Source organism: Saccoglossus kowalevskii, chromosome 5, assembly GCF_978046115.1.
Source record: "Saccoglossus kowalevskii chromosome 5, keSacKowa6.1, whole genome shotgun sequence".
Lineage (NCBI taxonomy): Eukaryota > Metazoa > Hemichordata > Enteropneusta > Harrimaniidae > Saccoglossus > Saccoglossus kowalevskii.
Genome location: NC_140645.1, coordinates 37212847 through 37232731, shown reverse-complemented (window position 1 = coordinate 37232731; position 19885 = coordinate 37212847). Strand labels below are relative to the sequence as shown.

The 19885-nt window shown below is 33.8% G+C and overlaps 1 protein-coding gene across 1 annotated transcript in view; it reads left to right on the top strand.

The window, feature by feature from the left end:
* The window catches only part of LOC144349272 (astrocytic phosphoprotein PEA-15-like), a 42596-nt gene extending 35226 nt beyond the window's left edge, over positions 1-7370 (top strand). The window contains exon 5 of the mRNA XM_085499394.1: positions 766-7370. Coding sequence (XP_085355520.1) covers positions 766-842 — 77 coding nt within the window. The 3' untranslated portion in view covers positions 843-7370. The remainder of the gene's footprint in view (positions 1-765) is intronic.
* Positions 7371-19885: the final 12515 nt, after the last annotated feature.

Genomic DNA, 19885 nt, shown 5'->3' with positions numbered 1-19885 from the left:
TTGCTGATGTTATGCTAAACATTGTATTTTTTACCATAGATATTATATACATATTTTAAAATATGGATTTGTATATCTACTGGTATTAAAACCGGCGAATATGTTTTGAGCATTGTTAGTCAGATAAGAACTGCTGACAAGGATCAGATTACTTAGTATGAAAATATAGAAAAATATTTCAAGCTGGTTTTATTGCACAGAACTGTAGATATGTTGGATAAATATAACAAAAAAAAACAGAAGACTTTTTAGCTCCGCTGTCGACTTTGTCGAGCTGAGCTTATCATATGAGTGACTTCCCTTAAAAAACTGCAAGTTCGATTGCTTTGATATTACATACATGTGGACCTTTCTCAGATGTGTTCATTTTGTGATGATATCTTTAATTCTCTAATTTTAGTGAATATTTTTGTAATTTTTGGTAAAAAGTGATATTTTTACTTCTTGTAAAAAACCACAAGTCTGATTGCTTTGATACTGTACATAATAGGTACCTCAGGTAAACCTCTCTCAGATTTGTTCATTTCAGGGTGATATCTTCAATTATCTAATTTTGATGAATATTTTTGTCATTTTTGGTAAAAAGTGATATTTTCTTCTTCTTGTTGAAAACAGCAAATGCGATTGCTTTGATACTATACATATTGTTCATTTTCTAATGATGTCTTCAGTTCTTTAATTGAAATGTGCATTGCTAACAGCGGAGCTATCTCAGCCGATAGGCTGCTGCTTTTAGGTTATATTCATTTGCTTTTTTTTTTACAGGTGAGGATCCAATTAGTCTTGAGGACAGTTTCGCTAAAATACAACTTGCACCTCCTCCTGTTAACAAGAAATCATAACTACCTATGAATAACCAACTTATAAAGATTGCTCATTTCCATATATGGGAATGGATATGTAAATGAGAAGTAATGTCACTGGCAGCAACCATTTGCATGAGAGGGTGGATAGCCTATCAACACAAGCTCACAAAGTTTAAACAGCATGGTGCGCACTATTTGTCAAAAGTTAATTTAGATAGTGGACAAATTGTGGATTTTTTTACTAAGTAGTGAATTAATTTTAAGTGTTTTTGCTATATTATGTTGCCATGGTAAATGTAATTTACGTGTCATTATTTACCCAGCATTCATTTTGATGTGCCTTACTATGGTTACCATGTACTGTTTGTTAATATCATTCTTGATGATGTGGCATTTTTATGATTTATACTGTGTTACCATGGTAATGGTAATATTTTGATGTTCCATATATATCTACATGTATATATATATAACAAAGATTTATATATAGGTTATGTCACATGTTTAAAACGTATCATTGTGATTGGTCAGAATAACTGATGCACAATCATATTCCAATATTAAGTCAGTTTGAAAGAGGTATATAAATATTAAAGTCAATACGATTATTCTTAAAAACCTAAATATTTCAGTATAATTTGCTAGCAATAAATCATAATTTTGAGTGGTATATCTGACTGGATGATAGTTTACTATGTAGATAACTCATCATACACTCTTATTACACTGTTTGATGTTTTTCAAATGTTGTAGATTTATTTATTATTTTCAGTTATAATAGAGATGTGTTACGGTGTATGTATAGTGTTGATGCTGAACTTTTGCATAAATTATTACACTTTTGGTATTTTTAAAAACTGTTCTTTCGTGACTTGTGTTTGTCTGTTTGTTAATTAACTTCTCCAATTAGTGACACAAATTACATAAACTAATGTGATGAATGACAGCAAATATCAGTATTTGCTATGAGGAAAGTTTCCAGTACTCATTAACCATTTGCTGTGTACTGAATTATTCAAATATAACTTATTTTATGTAAGCACATAATAATAGTTACTATGTTACATGGGATAATTATGTTGAATGGTACCTTGCTCAAAAAATAGAAAACAAATTTGTCAGTATTTATAGATCTGAGGTACGTAACAAATTGAGTCTTTAGGGATCAGGTTGTGAAATGAGTTTGGTTTTGATAGATTACCAATTTGGTTTTGATAGATTACCAATTTTGTTTTGACAAGTTACCAATTTGGTTTTGATAGATTACCAAACTGGTTTTGATAAGTTACTGGTTTAGTTTTGACAAGTTAGTGATTTAGTTTTGGTAAGTTATTGATTTGGTTTTGACAAGTTCGTTATCAGCACTGATATAATGCTCAATGATAACAGATAGGTGGGCACGGATTGCAAATACAAAATTAACATATAGAAGGCTGATTACGCAGTGGTCATCAACTATAGCATTTAGAATCATATAAACGTTATGATAAAACATTCATCTCCAATTAGATAGTGGTTCCCACCAAATCAACATACATAGTGTTTTGAATAATTGACCTAATTTATTATATCCACATATCAACCATATAGGCATTATAAAATTGCATTATGGGATTGAAAATTAATTACCTTTAATAAGTTTTTGATCATTACCATCAGTCATATCATTATTGTGATGGAATTTATTATAGTTATAAAAACTTAAAATACCATTACCATGGTGAATTTGTGTGTAATTAAGAAAGAGACAAGGTTGCCCATGAAATTTAGCATAAAATGATGGTTTTATCATCGTACTGTGAACAATTTGATTTTAAGGCAGCTTTGTGAGTATTATTATTTTAAATATTTTTATACAGCAATATTTATTTGCAATTTTTTTTACTTAAGTGATTTATTATTCGCTAAAATGTGCAATTTATTGTTTACAGAAATAATACTACTATATCTAAAAGTAGAAAGCTTTTTATTTGTATAGTGGCATTTATTACATAAGATTTAGTAAAAAATATGTGGTCCTTGTATTCAGAGAAATTGATGTATAAAGTGGAGTGATAAGAGCATGGCTTTTTTTGGCACTTTATCTTTGTTCTTATAAATCTTATGATTTTGCTCAGTGACATTGAGAGAACAAATTATAATGTTTTATAAGGTTTTTGTCAAAAAGTGTAATTATTAAATATCAATGTGTCTTCTTTGAAGTATATGAATGATGGTGGGTAAGTTGTCATTCAGTGCATATTATTTGACAGATTTTCTCAAAAACCAGATTGATAATTTTAACAAAAAGGTCCACATAATTTGACTAAAATAACTCAATATAGACAGATTTTGACACAAAATATTGTCACTATGTGCACTAGAATGTGCGCATGTCAATAACATGTGAATAGAATTGTCATATCACTGATCACAGAAAACTCTTATTTATTATCTTTTTATTGTGCAATATATAATTTTCTTACTGTGCCCCCCTCCCCCCACTGCTACTCTCCTCCATACCTTCTGTTAAAACGGGAGGGTCGTCACTTACGCACACGCGGGAATTGAGTCCCAAGAAACGATAACAACACACATGGGTAAACGCTTGTTTGTAAACAATGACACGCTATGGCCATCTGATGCATGCGCAGCTGACGACTCCCCCGCTTTAAGGGAATGTCCAATATTCTCTTTTACAAAGGGGTCGACATTGTTCATAGATCCTTTGCATGTTCACCATATTGGAGTCCACTAAAAGTTCTTATGTTGGTAGCCAGATAAGGTCTTGTTTTGGTATCAAGATAAGGTCCTGAGTTGGTATCCAGATAAGGTCTCGCCTTGGTAGCCAGATAAGGTCTTATGTTGGTAGCCAGATAAGGTCTTGTTTTGGTATCAAGATAAGGTCCTGAGTTGGTATCCAGATAAGGTCTTGTCTTGGTAGCTAGATAAGGTCTTGTCTTGGTAGCCAGATAAAGTCCTAAGTTGGTATCCAGATAAGGTCTTGTTTTGTATCCAGATAAGGTCTTGTCTTGGTAGCCAGATAAGGTCTTATGTTAGTAGCCAGATAAGGTCTTGTTTTAGTATTAAGATAAGGTCCTCAGTTGGTATCCTGATAAGGTCTTGTTTTGGTAGCTAGATAAGGTCTTGTCTTGGTAGCCAGATAAAGTCCTGAGTTGGTATCCAGATAAGGTCTTGTTTTGTATCCAGATAAGGTCCTGAGTTGGTATCCAGATAAGGTCTTGTTTTGGTAGCCAGATAAGGTCCTGAGTTGGTATCCAGATAAGGTCCTGAGTTGGTATCCAGATAAGGTCTTGTTTTGGTAGCCAGATAAGGTCCTGAGTTGGTATCCAGATAAGGTCCTGAGTTGGTATCCAGATAAGGTCTTGTTTTGATGACCCCTAAAGATCACACATTCTGTTCTTTTTTTTCATGGATAAAAATTATTTATCAACCAGAAACTGAGTTTCAGGCAACAATCGGATTGTATATATTAGAAATATTGCTGTTGTAGTAAATATTTCTGAAAAACAGATTGTGTGACCTTTTGAGTCATGTGTCACCTTGGGGGGGGGGCATGTATAACCTTTGGGGGTCGTGTGACGATTCATGGTCCTATATAAGCACCATTAAGTTACATTAATGCTTTGACAAATGGTTTATACATTAATTTGCAATATTTTGTAGTCTGACTTTTCCTGCCATTTTTTAAGCTATATTTTGCAATATATTTACTGTGGGTATTCCTCATCCACTGACAAACAGAGACCACTTGCTCCCTCTCTCTCTCTCTCTAATTTGCATATTTAGAAGATTTTGTACCTTATTAACATATTCAATACATGCATATCTAATAGGCACAGGCATCTTATCTTATTTTATTATTGCATGCATATCTGCATACTTAGTATGAATGAATCTCTAATTTGCATATTTAACAGATTTTGTATCTTATTAACATATTCAATACATGCATATCTAATAGCCACAGGCATCTTATTTTATTTTATTATAAGCATGCATATCTGCATACTTAGTATGCATGAATCTCTAATTTGCATATTTAGAAGATTTTGTACCTTATAAACTTATTCAATACATGCATATCTAATAGCCACAGGCATCTTATTTTATTTTATTATAAGCATGCATATCTGCATACTTAGTATGCATGAATCTCTAATTTGCATATTTAGAAGATTTTGTACCTTATAAACATATTCAATACATGCATATCTAATAGGCACAGGCATCTTATCTTATTTTATTTAAAGCATGCATATATGCATATTTTAATAGTATGCATGAATCTCTAATTTGCATATTTAGAAGATTTTGTACCTTATTAACATATTCAATACATGCATATCTAATAGGCACAGGCATATTATTTTATTTTATTTAAAGCATGCATATCTGCATACCTCGTATGCATGAATCTCTAATTTGCATATTTAGAAGATTTTGTACCTTATTAACATATTCAATACATGCATATCTAATAGGCACAGGCATATTATTTTATTTTATTTAAAGCATGCATATCTGCATACTTAGTATGCATGAATCTCTAATTTGCATATTTAGAAGATTTTGTACCTTATTAACATATTCAATACATGCATATCTAATAGGCACATGCATGTTATTTTATTTTATTATAAGCATGCATATCTGCATACTTAGTATGCATGAATCTCTAATTTGCATATTTAGAAGATTTTGTACCTTATAAACATATTCAATACATGCATATCTAATAGGCACAGGCATCTTATCTTATTTTATTTAAAGCATGCATATCTGCATACCTTGTATGCACGAATCTCTAATTTGCATATTTAGAAGATTTTGTACCTTATTAACATATTCAATACATGCATATCTAATAGGCACATGCATCTTATCTTATTTTATTTAAAGCATGCATATCTGCATACCTTGTATGCACGAATCTCTAATTTGCATATTTAGAAGATTTTGTACCTTATTAACATATTCAATACATGCATATCTAATAGGCACAGGCATATTATTTTATTTTATTTAAAGCATGTATATCTGCATACTTAGTATGCATGAATCTCTAATTTGCATATTTAGAAGATTTTGTACCTTATTAACATATTCAATACATGCATATCTAATAGGCACATGCATCTTATCTTATTTTATTTAAAGCATGCATATCTGCATACCTTGTATGCACGAATCTCTAATTTGCATATTTAGAAGATTTTGTACCTTATTAACATATTCAATACATGCATATCTAATAGGCACAGGCATATTATTTTATTTTATTTAAAGCATGCATCTCTAATTTGCATATTTTGAAAGATTACACATCTTGTTTGCAGTCATTTTGTATACTTGGTATGCATAGATTTCTAATGTGCATATTTAGAAAGTTTGCATAATATTTGCATATTTTAGATTTCCTATTAGCATATTGAAAGCATCCACCGTATGTAAAGTATTAAAATTAAATAAGGTACTGTAACATACTTTATTTTCGCTTGGAATTAATTTTTTTTATTTTTCCCTGAAGGAATGATTCAGTGAAAATAAAATCGAGTGAATATACTTTTTTCCTATATTTCACATTCAACTTGTCAAAAATCAGTTAAAATTAATTCCAGCTAAAATAATAAAGTATTTCACAGTAATTTAACAGGAAGCATATTTTATTAGCATATTTAGTGGGCATTAATTTGCATATTAGTAGGATTCAATTTGCATATTAGTAGGCATTAATTTGCATATTAGTAGGCATTAATTTGCATATTTAACATGCATGATTAGCATATCAATTTGCATATTAGTAGGCATTAATTTGCATATTTAACATGCATGATTAGCATAACAATTTGCATATCAAGTTAACTGTCTCATTGGTATGCATGTAAGTCGCATCATATCTTGAAGAAAATACAGCCTGAGTATTTGTATCAAAAAGTATTCTAATAACATGAGTGGCTTTCATCAATATTCAGCATGTGATTCTATACTGTACTGTTTAATGCTTGATTTTTAGATCTGTTTTTTTAACCAAGGGCACAATGCTACATCTGAAACATGTGTAATTTTTGTTTTCAGATCAAATAAATGTATTTTTTATCTTTCATATTCAGTTTTTCTGGCGAACATGTAACAAAGAAAATTTATTTTAAATGCATAAATATTTATTTCAGTAAACTCAAAATTCTGGTTCCTGTGGCTCTGTTTTTCTTTTATATTGTAACTATCGTGGCACGTTTGTGTGAAAGTTTGTTTTTCTCTTTATTTTCTAATTCTGAAAGCTTTCTGATTCTTGCTGGTTGAAAATATACATTCTTTTGAGATCATAAACTGATTATTTCGTGAAGCGGATTTGTTTGTCATTTCAATTTATATCAGCATCTTGTTTTATTTTACACATTGATATTAGTGGCATTGCAGTAGATCGCCCTCTGTGGTGTAATATTGATAGTGTATGATGCCCTCTGTGTTACAAAGTAGATTTTACAGTAGAGTATTTATCACAAAAATGGTAACATTTTGTAAGGATATTAAGAATGAAATAAAAAAAGCATGTCGCAATTATGACTGTCTGCTTTATTTGATATGAATGGTCACTGTGTGCATGATTAAATTTACAAAAGTGACATTCCCAACGCCCAGAAATTACTTTAAAATATTTATTAATAATTTCAGTGATATTTTTAGCATATTCACTTGGTTTGGGAAATGTGCTAGGGGAGAAATGAGTTTTATTTTACATATTCATGTGGATTAAATTTAAAAGATTTAATTTATCAGTAAAAATAAAACCCAGTGCATAATTAATGCATCTAAACATGTGTCAAGTCAAAAACTTTTTTTTCAAGATTTTTGTTCAGAATTCAAGAAAAAATAAAATAAAATCACTATTTATTTAAAAAACAAAATTACCTGACATTTTTTTTTCTGATCTAATCAAGTATTGGACAAATTGTAGGAAAAATTGAGTTCAATTGAGTAGATTATATGAAGTAGGGATATTCACTACGTTTTAAATTCTATGGTTTGTAAAGGAAATAATACATGCTATGTTTAGCTTTGTTTATTGGGGTTCTATTTACTGCATTTTTAATTCATCGCACTGGTATACAAGTGCGCCCTCTATGGTTACTTAAGGGAATGAGTAATCCCAGCATGCATTATGTTAGCTTGGGATACAGCTTGTGATTTACTGTACTATTTTAAATCGGGAGGGTCGTCACCTGCGTCCCAAACGTCCCAAATGACGATAACACACGTTATGCAAAGGCTCATGGGTAGACACTTGTTTGTAAACAATGACACGCTATAGCCATCTGATGCATGTGCAGGTGACGACTTCCCTGCTTTAAAGTTTTGACCAATTTTACTGGGTTTTAATTTCACAAACATGGCTGAGAAACAATGAGTTCTATTGTTATTTCACGTATTCATGTAGATTTAATTTAGCAAATTTTACTTATCAGTGACAATAGTGAAATTAGAAACCAGGGAATAATTAATAATTAATGCATTTACAATAATTGAGTGAATGACCAGTCAAAAATTATTCATTTACAATAGTTATACAATTAATATTAAGATGAGGTCACATCAGGAATCCATTCAATTCCTGGCGTTCAATCCAAGGAAGCGATTTCTAATGAAATAGAACGGTCATCCTGGGTCAAATCACGTAGAAAACTCGGTAGAAAACTCAAAACAGTGAAACTTAACATTTTTACTCTACGAGACAATTCCGCAATTATAATATTTATATTTTTATTCACACAAAGTAACTTCCATATAAGATACATCATTTCAATGTTTTGAACAAAAGACATTCTATATTTGTACAGCAAATATGCATTCTAGCATTATTTATAAAAATTGATTACACTTTATGAGATAATTAGGTCTACACAAGTACAAAAGTTTTTGGTATCGACAACATCGAGCAGGTTTGTCATGGAATTTCTCACAGAAACTGAAATAAATTGTCATCTTTTTTGTAAAATAACAAACCTGCCTTGGTTCAGACACCAGTGAAAACTATTTCTGATTATAATTTAAATATGTGTGGTATATCTCTGTTAAGGCATCACAGTCAACATGGTGTGAATCACAATAACGCATTCAAGTTTCATGTAAAATAATGTATTTTACGAATATGCCAAATGAGACCGATATTGAACATTATGTAACACCACACCACGGTGAATATGCCAAATGAGGCCGATATCTATTACTATGTAAGATCACGCCGAGGTATTACCATTATGCCAAATGAGACCGATATCGAACACTATGTAACACCACGCCACGGTGTTACAAATAGGCCAAATGAGACCGATATTGAACACTATGTAACACCACACCACACCACGGTGAATATGCCAAATGAGGCCGATATCGACTACTATGTAAGACCACGCCGTGGTATTACCATTATGTCAAATCAGACCGATATTGAACACTATGTAACACAATGACTGTTGGACTTTAACTCTTTCATTTTATCGTCAAAAATCAAACGATCCTTGGTCACTTTTACAATCATGCATTATGTGAAAACTAGAGGAGGACCACTATGTTTTCAAACACATTATGCAAATTGTAACGGTTTATTTTCATCCAATTTTAAAATTAGCATACTGAATATAGAAGGCTTACATGCATGGTTTATATCCTTGTATATTCTATGGAAAAAATAATACCTGTACACTAAATACATATTGCCATGGAAACACACTGACTAAATATATCTCATTTGAAACAACAAATCAAAATTGGTAAGCAGGCAGAAAATTATTTAAATAATTTACAATAAAAGACTATTTCACGAATATAATACAAACCAATCACAAGTTACCTCCAACAACAACATATAAGGAGTGCCTTGATAGGCCAGATGATTGGGTTAAATAGCCAATCAGTAGCAATCTAACAAAGAAACTAAAAACTCATTCCTGATTGATCATTTATACATATGATGTAACCCAATCAGAAATTAGCTTACAAAGTGATAACAATTTTGTGAAATCATTTACATTTTTTAAAGTTTATCTTGGAAATAAAATTGCAGCTTGAGATTAAAATTTCATACACACTAATAAACAGCTGATTAAGATAATTAATATTCCAATTACCTAAGTCAAATTGCGCAAAGCTGGCAGTACAGGCATCAATGCAGTGTGAACATCTCAAAGTAGTTTAGAATAGCGCCCTCATTGAGGGCAGTTACAACATTTTGATTTGCTTTCATCTCTCCTCAAAACCAATTCTTTATAACATGTGGGCAAATTTTTTGGTTGAATTTCGATTCCAATTATTTCTAATCTTCAAAATCAGAATTTTAACATTTAATACAAGAAACACATTGCGATAAAACAACTAATTTTGCTGAAGATGACGAATGCTTATAAAAGCGGTTGTTATATCTACACAGTGAAAATCCTAAATCTAATTCTTTAAACAGGAAACCAACATTGAGATGTTGTTAAAGGGTTAAATTGTCACACCGACCATTGTGGAATTTTATACTTTTTACCCAAATGTCAGCAATTATATCCAAAATGGCCAACATTTGTTTTTTTAACGCTTTGGAGATAATACCGGTATATAAATACAATTTCCAAAATATCAAGTTCAGTTGATTATTTTTGTTCCACTCACTTACAAAACTAATTTACACATTGATTTTCGCTTTTCCCTATTCAATTTTGGGTATCCTTAGCGGCTTTCAAGCAGGTGATGTGACATGATCTGCATTTTTGTCATATTTTTTAAACCATGCAAAACTGAATCAAAATGACCTCTGTGGTAGGTACCACATAAGGTGAAGTGTCTAGATGTTGCATATATGCAAATTGCACCCAGGCAAACGGAAAATAAAATGCATTTTTCACACCCCGTGTTTACTTTTTTTGTAACACAGAGGAATTTTGCTTCAGTATTATATGGATTAATAGTTAGTAGAAAAACACAATCTAACACATCAATTACTGAAAGCCAAAATAAATGTGCAGTAGGCCATGTGTAATGACAACATTAAGAACAATTTCTGCCAATGTTCATGAAATTTTAAAAGGCTCGTACTGCCATAAACATGTTACTAACACCAAGCACAAAACTTGCAAACTTTAAATTCATAGGGTTAAATAAAACCAATGTAAATATTTAACAAAACTAAATGTCATGCAAGGCAAAAACTAAAAACTGATAAGTAATGGTATATACATAACAAAGTTATACATGAAATGTATAAATAGCTACAGTGTATTTAAAAAAATTGTATTAACATTCACTTTATTGCCCACATATAATTTTTTTTTTTTTTAACGAAAAATTCATTGGTCGATAACGATAAGCAAATATACTGAATATCATGTATGGTAAAATCCAGGTTTAGATTAAAGCAGCTTTCAGAAAATATATAGGTAGATAGCAAAACAATGACTTTGAACAATTCACCTTGAAACAGTTTCCAGGAAATAAACGAAACTTTATCAAGAAGAACAAAATAAGATTTTCAGGAAATAAACGAAACTTTATCAAGAAGAACATAATAAGATTTTCAGGAAATTGATGAAAGAGAGATGTACGATAACTCAAAATGAAGATTAGAATATAGGTTACAGAAAATAAAATCTTCTAGAACTTGCTTTCTGAATAAATTATTTCCACAAAATGCAGTCAAATGATCTATGAGTAAAAAAGGTATGCATCTATACTAAAATATAATAGACCCTCTTTAACCCTTATCCTGCCAGCCCAATGTACTTTTACATTGACTTGATTAAGTAAGGGTTAAGGGGAAGGATCCAACAGCGATACACTCTAATTTTAAGGCTGCTTCTTCAAAATAAAATTTATTGCAATAAACTACACAATTTACCAATTAGAAATGTTGTTACTAGATATTGAGAAAATATGGTTTCATCTCATGTAACATAACTTTCTATTGGATAACAATACATTGACATTAACCAACACAAAAGGAAAACACAACTTCTTCTAATGTAACTTGCCTTAACAATAAGAAATATTACAAAACTTTTGGTTTCCTAATAATATATATATCATCTGCTTACTGAATCAAAACATAAACATTGAAGAACATAATGTAAAACAAATCAGCGAATATCTTAAATGATTTCAGGCAATTGATCACTCCTATGTGATGTGTGGGAATGATTATATTAAACTAAGTTTTAACTAGCATGGTATTATTACAGTAGTTTTGACCTCTGACCTGTATTTGGAATAGTTCATGATGCAACTAATTCATTAAAAAGATTATTTTTATATTGATTTAATGTTGGAAATAATCATATAAATTTTAAGGTTCACCTAAATCAAGATTGAATCGTATACAACTAAAACGGTTGTACAAGTCGTAGTTACGGACGTCATCATTTCAGTGTATACAACTAAAACGTGTGTACAAGCCGTAGTTACGGACGTCATCATTTCAGTGTATACAACTAAAACGTGTGTACAAGCCATAGTTACGGACGTCATCATTTCAGTGTATACAACTAAAACGTGTGTACAAGCCATAGTTACGGACGTCATCATTTCAGTGTATACAACTAAAACGTGTGTACAAGTCGTAGTTACGGACGTCATCATTTCAGGGTATACAACTAAAACATGTGTACAAGTCGTAGTTACAGACGTCATCATTTCAGGGTATACAACTAAAACGTGTGCACAAGCCATAGTTACGGACGTCATCATTTCAGGGTATACAACTAAAACGTGTGTACAAGCCGTAGTTATGGACATCATCATTTCAGGGTATACAACTAAAACGTGTGTACAAGCCATAGTTACGGACGTCATCATTTCAGTGTATACAACTAAAACGTGTGCACAAGCCATAGTTACAGACGTCATCATTTCAGTGTATACAACTAAAACGTGTGTACAAGCCGTAGTTACGGATGTCATCATTTCAGTGTATACAACTAAAACGTGTGTACAAGTCGTAGTTACGGACGTCATCATTTCAGGGTATACAACTAAAACGTGTGTACAAGATGTAGTTACAGACGTCATAATTCAGTGTATACAACTAAAACGTGTGTACAAGTCGTAGTTACGGACGTCATCATTTCAGTGTATACAACTAAAACGTGTGTACAAGTCGTAGTTACGGACGTCATCATTTCAGGGTATACAACTAAAACGTGTGTACAAGATGTAGTTACAGACGTCATAATTTCAGTGTATACAACTAAAACGTGTGTACAAGCCGTAGTTACGGATGTCATCATTTCAGTGTATACAACTAAAACGTGTGTACAAGTCGTAGTTACGGACGTCATCATTTCAGGGTATACAACTAAATCGTGTGTACAAGCCATAGTTACGGACGTCATCATTTCAGTGTATACAACTAAAACGTGTGTACAAGTCGTAGTTACGAACGTCATCATTTCAGTGTATACAACTAAATCGCGTGTACAAGTCGTAGTTACGGACGTCATCATTTCAGGGTATACAACTAAAACGTGTGTACAAGACGTAGTTACAGACGTCATAATTTCAGTGTATACAACTAAAACGTGTGTACAAGTCGTAGTTACGGACGTCATCATTTCAGGGTATACAACTAAAACGTGTGTACAAGATGTAGTTACAGACGTCATAATTTCAGTGTATACAACTAAAACGTGTGTACAAGTCGTAGTTACAGACGTCATCATTTCAGTGTATACAACTAAAACGTGTGCACAAGCCATAGTTACGGACATCATCATTTCAGTGTATACAACTAAAACGTGTGTACAAGTCATAGTTACGAACGTCATCATTTCAGTGTATACAACTAAAACGCGTGTACAAGTCGTAGTTACGGACGTCATCATTTCAGTGTATACAACTAAAACGTGTGTACAAGCCGTAGTTACGGATGTCATCATTTCAGTGTATACAACTAAAACGTGTGTACAAGTCGTAGTTACGGTCGTCATCATTTCAGGGTATACAACTAAAACGTGTGTACAAGATGTAGTTACAGACGTCATAATTTCAGTGTATACAACTAAAACGTGTGTACAAGTCGTAGTTACAGACGTCATCATTTCAGTGTATACAACTAAAACGTGTGTACAAGTCGTAGTTACGGACGTCATCATTTCAGGGTATACAACTAAAACGTGTGTACAAGTCATAGTTACGGACGTCATCATTTCAGTGTATACAACTAAAACGTGTGTACAAGCCATAGTTACGGACGTCATCATTTCAGTGTATACAACTAAAACGTGTGTACAAGCCATAGTTACGGACGTCATCATTTCAGTGTATACAACTAAAACGTGTGTACAAGTCGTAGTTACGGACGTCATCATTTCAGGGTATACAACTAAAACATGTGTACAAGATGTAGTTACAGACGTCATAATTTCAGTGTATACAACTAAAACGTGTGTACAAGTCGTAGTTACAGACGTCATCATTTCAGTGTATACAACTAAAACGTGTGCACAAGCCATAGTTACGAACGTCATCATTTCAGTGTATACAACTAAAACGTGTGCACAAGCCATAGTTACAGACGTCATCATTTCAGGGTATACAACTAAAACGTGTGTACAAGTCATAGTTACGGACGTCATCATTTCAGTGTATACAACTAAAACGTGTGTACAAGCCATAGTTACGGACGTCATCATTTCAGTGTATACAACTAAAACGTGTGTACAAGTCGTAGTTACGGACGTCATCATTTCAGGGTATACAACTAAAACGTGTGTACAAGATGTAGTTACAGACGTCATAATTTCAGTGTATACAACTAAAACGTGTGTACAAGTCGTAGTTACAGACGTCATCATTTCAGTGTATACAACTAAAACGTGTGTACAAGCCGTAGTTACGGATGTCATCATTTCAGTGTATACAATTAAAACGTGTGTACAAGTCGTAGTTACGGACGTCATCATTTCAGGGTATACAACTAAATCGTGTGTACAAGCCATAGTTACGGACGTCATCATTTCAGTGTATACAACTAAAACGTGTGTACAAGTCGTAGTTACGAACGTCATCATTTCAGTGTATACAACTAAATCGCGTGTACAAGTCGTAGTTACGGACGTCATCATTTCAGGGTATACAACTAAAACGTGTGTACAAGATGTAGTTACAGACGTCATAATTTCAGTGTATACAACTAAAACGTGTGTACAAGTCGTAGTTACGGACGTCATCATTTCAGGGTATACAACTAAAACGTGTGTACAAGATGTAGTTACAGACGTCATAATTTCAGTGTATACAACTAAAACGTGTGTACAAGTCGTAGTTACAGACGTCATCATTTCAGTGTATACAACTAAAACGTGTGCACAAGCCATAGTTACGGACATCATCATTTCAGTGTATACAACTAAAACGTGTGTACAAGTCATAGTTACGAACGTCATCATTTCAGTGTATACAACTAAAACGCGTGTACAAGTCGTAGTTACGGACGTCATCATTTCAGTGTATACAACTAAAACGTGTGTACAAGCCGTAGTTACGGATGTCATCATTTCAGTGTATACAACTAAAACGTGTGTACAAGTCGTAGTTACGGTCGTCATCATTTCAGGGTATACAACTAAAACGTGTGTACAAGATGTAGTTACAGACGTCATAATTTCAGTGTATACAACTAAAACGTGTGTACAAGTCGTAGTTACAGACGTCATCATTTCAGTGTATACAACTAAAACGTGTGTACAAGTCGTAGTTACGGACGTCATCATTTCAGGGTATACAACTAAAACGTGTGTACAAGTCATAGTTACGGACGTCATCATTTCAGTGTATACAACTAAAACGTGTGTACAAGCCATAGTTACGGACGTCATCATTTCAGTGTATACAACTAAAACGTGTGTACAAGCCATAGTTACGGACGTCATCATTTCAGTGTATACAACTAAAACGTGTGTACAAGTCGTAGTTACGGACGTCATCATTTCAGGGTATACAACTAAAACATGTGTACAAGATGTAGTTACAGACGTCATAATTTCAGTGTATACAACTAAAACGTGTGTACAAGTCGTAGTTACAGACGTCATCATTTCAGTGTATACAACTAAAACGTGTGCACAAGCCATAGTTACGAACGTCATCATTTCAGTGTATACAACTAAAACGTGTGCACAAGCCATAGTTACAGACGTCATCATTTCAGGGTATACAACTAAAACGTGTGTACAAGTCATAGTTACGGACGTCATCATTTCAGTGTATACAACTAAAACGTGTGTACAAGCCATAGTTACGGACGTCATCATTTCAGTGTATACAACTAAAACGTGTGTACAAGTCGTAGTTACGGACGTCATCATTTCAGGGTATACAACTAAAACGTGTGTACAAGATGTAGTTACAGACGTCATAATTTCAGTGTATACAACTAAAACGTGTGTACAAGTCGTAGTTACAGACGTCATCATTTCAGTGTATACAACTAAAACGTGTGCACAAGCCATAGTTACGGACGTCATCATTTCAGTGTATACAACTAAAACGTGTGCACAAGCCATAGTTACAGACGTCATCATTTCAGGGTATACAACTAAAACGTGTGTACAAGCCATAGTTACGGACGTCATCATTTCAGGGTATACAACTAAAACGTGTGCACAAGCCGTAGTTACGGACGTCATCATTTCAGTGTATACAACTAAAACGTGTGTACAAGTCGTAGTTACGGACGTCATCATTTCAGTGTATACAACTAAAACGTGTACACAAGCCGTAGTTACAGACGTCATCATTTCAGGGTATACAACTAAAACGTGTGTACAAGTCGTAGTTACAGACGTCATCATTTCAGGGTATACAACTAAAACGTGTGTACAAGTCGTAGTTACAGACGTCATCATTTCAGTGTATACAACTAAAACATGTGTACAAGCCATAGTTACGGACGTCATCATTTCAGGATATACAACTAAAACGTGTGTACAAGTCGTAGTTACAGACGTCATCATTTCAGTGTATACAACTAAAAAGTGTGTACAAGCCATAGTTACGAATGCACGTCATCATTTCAGTGTATACAACTAAAACGTGTGTACAAGCCATAGTTACGAATGCACGTCATCATTTCAGGGTATACAACTAAAACGTGTGTACAAGATGTAGTTACAGACGTCATAATTTCAGTGTATACAACTAAAACGTGTGTACAAGTCGTAGTTACAGACGTCATCATTTCAGTGTATACAACTAAAACGTGTGCACAAGCCATAGTTACGGACGTCATCATTTCAGTGTATACAACTAAAACGTGTGCACAAGCCATAGTTACAGACGTCATCATTTCAGGGTATACAACTAAAACGTGTGTACAAGCCATAGTTACGGACGTCATCATTTCAGGGTATACAACTAAAACGTGTGCACAAGCCGTAGTTACGGACGTCATCATTTCAGTGTATACAACTAAAACGTGTGTACAAGTCGTAGTTACGGACGTCATCATTTCAGTGTATACAACTAAAACGTGTACACAAGCCGTAGTTACAGACGTCATCATTTCAGGGTATACAACTAAAACGTGTGTACAAGTCGTAGTTACAGACGTCATCATTTCAGGGTATACAACTAAAACGTGTGTACAAGTCGTAGTTACAGACGTCATCATTTCAGTGTATACAACTAAAACATGTGTACAAGCCATAGTTACGGACGTCATCATTTCAGGGTATACAACTAAAACATGTGTACAAGTCGTAGTTACAGACGTCATCATTTCAGTGTATACAACTAAAACGTGTGCACAAGCCATAGTTACGGACGTCATCATTTCAGGGTATACAACTAAAACGTGTGTACACGCCATAGTTACGGACGTCATCATTTCAGTGTATACAACTAAAAAGTGTGTACAAGCCATAGTTACGAATATACGTCATCATTTCAGGGTATGCAACTAAAACGTGTACACAAGCCGTAGTTACGGACGTCATCATTTCAGTGTATACAACTAAAACGTGTGCACAAGCCATAGTTACGAATGCACGTCATCATTTCAGGGTATACAACTAAAACGTGTGTACACGCCATAGTTACGGACGTCATCATTTCAGTGTATACAACTAAAACGTGTGTACAAGCCATAGTTACGAATGCACGTCATCATTTCAGTGTATACAACTAAAACGTGTGTACAAGTCGTAGTTACAGACGTCATCATTTCAGTGTATACAACTAAAACGTGTGTACAAGCCATAGTTACGGACGTCATCATTTCAGTGTATACAACTAAAAAGTGTGTACAAGCCATAGTTACGAATGCACGTCATCATTTCAGTGTATACAACTAAAACGTGTGTACAAGCCATAGTTACGAATGCACGTCATCATTTCAGGGTATACAACTAAAACGTGTGTACAAGATGTAGTTACAGACGTCATAATTTCAGTGTATACAACTAAAACGTGTGTACAAGTCGTAGTTACAGACGTCATCATTTCAGTGTATACAACTAAAACGTGTGCACAAGCCATAGTTACGGACGTCATCATTTCAGTGTATACAACTAAAACGTGTGCACAAGCCATAGTTACAGACGTCATCATTTCAGGGTATACAACTAAAACGTGTGTACAAGCCATAGTTACGGACGTCATCATTTCAGGGTATACAACTAAAACGTGTGCACAAGCCGTAGTTACGGACGTCATCATTTCAGTGTATACAACTAAAACGTGTGTACAAGTCGTAGTTACGGATGTCATCATTTCAGTGTATACAACTAAAACGTGTACACAAGCCGTAGTTACAGACGTCATCATTTCAGGGTATACAACTAAAACGTGTGTACAAGTCGTAGTTACAGACGTCATCATTTCAGGGTATACAACTAAAACGTGTGTACAAGTCGTAGTTACAGACGTCATCATTTCAGTGTATACAACTAAAACATGTGTACAAGCCATAGTTACGGACGTCATCATTTCAGGGTATACAACTAAAACATGTGTACAAGTCGTAGTTACAGACGTCATCATTTCAGTGTATACAACTAAAACGTGTGCACAAGCCATAGTTACGGACGTCATCATTTCAGGGTATACAACTAAAACGTGTGTACACGCCATAGTTACGGACGTCATCATTTCAGTGTATACAACTAAAAAGTGTGTACAAGCCATAGTTACGAATATACGTCATCATTTCAGGGTATGCAACTAAAACGTGTACACAAGCCGTAGTTACGGACGTCATCATTTCAGTGTATACAACTAAAACGTGTGCACAAGCCATAGTTACGAATGCACGTCATCATTTCAGGGTATACAACTAAAACGTGTGTACACGCCATAGTTACGGACGTCATCATTTCAGTGTATATAACTAAAACGTGTGTACAAGCCATAGTTACGAATGCACGTCATCATTTCAGTGTATACAACTAAAACGTGTGTACAAGTCGTAGTTACAGACGTCATCATTTCAGTGTATACAACTAAAACGTGTGTACAAGCCATAGTTACGGACGTCATCATTTCAGTGTATACAACTAAAACGTGTGTACAAGTCGTAGTTACAGACGTCATCATTTCAGTGTATACAACTAAAACGTGTGTACAAGCCATAGTTACGAATGCACGTCATCATTTCAGAGTATGCAACTAAAACGTGTACACAAGCCGTAGTTACGAACGTCATCATTTCAGGGTATACAACTAAAACGTGTGTACAAGTCGTAGTTACAGACGTCATCATTTCAGGGTATACAACTAAAACGTGTGTACAAGCCGTAGTTACGGACGTCATCATTTCAGGGTATACAACTAAAACGTGTGTACAAGCCGTAGTTACGAACGTCATCATTTCAGGGTATACAACTAAAACGTGTGTACAAGCCATAGTTACGAATGCACGTCATCATTTCAGAGTATGCAACTAAAACGTGTACACAAGCCGTAGTTACGAACGTCATCATTTCAGGGTATACAACTAAAACGTGTGTACAAGTCGTAGTTACAGACGTCATCATTTCAGGGTATACAACTAAAACGTGTGTACAAGCCGTAGTTACGAATATACGTCATCATTTCAGGGTCTAGGCAAT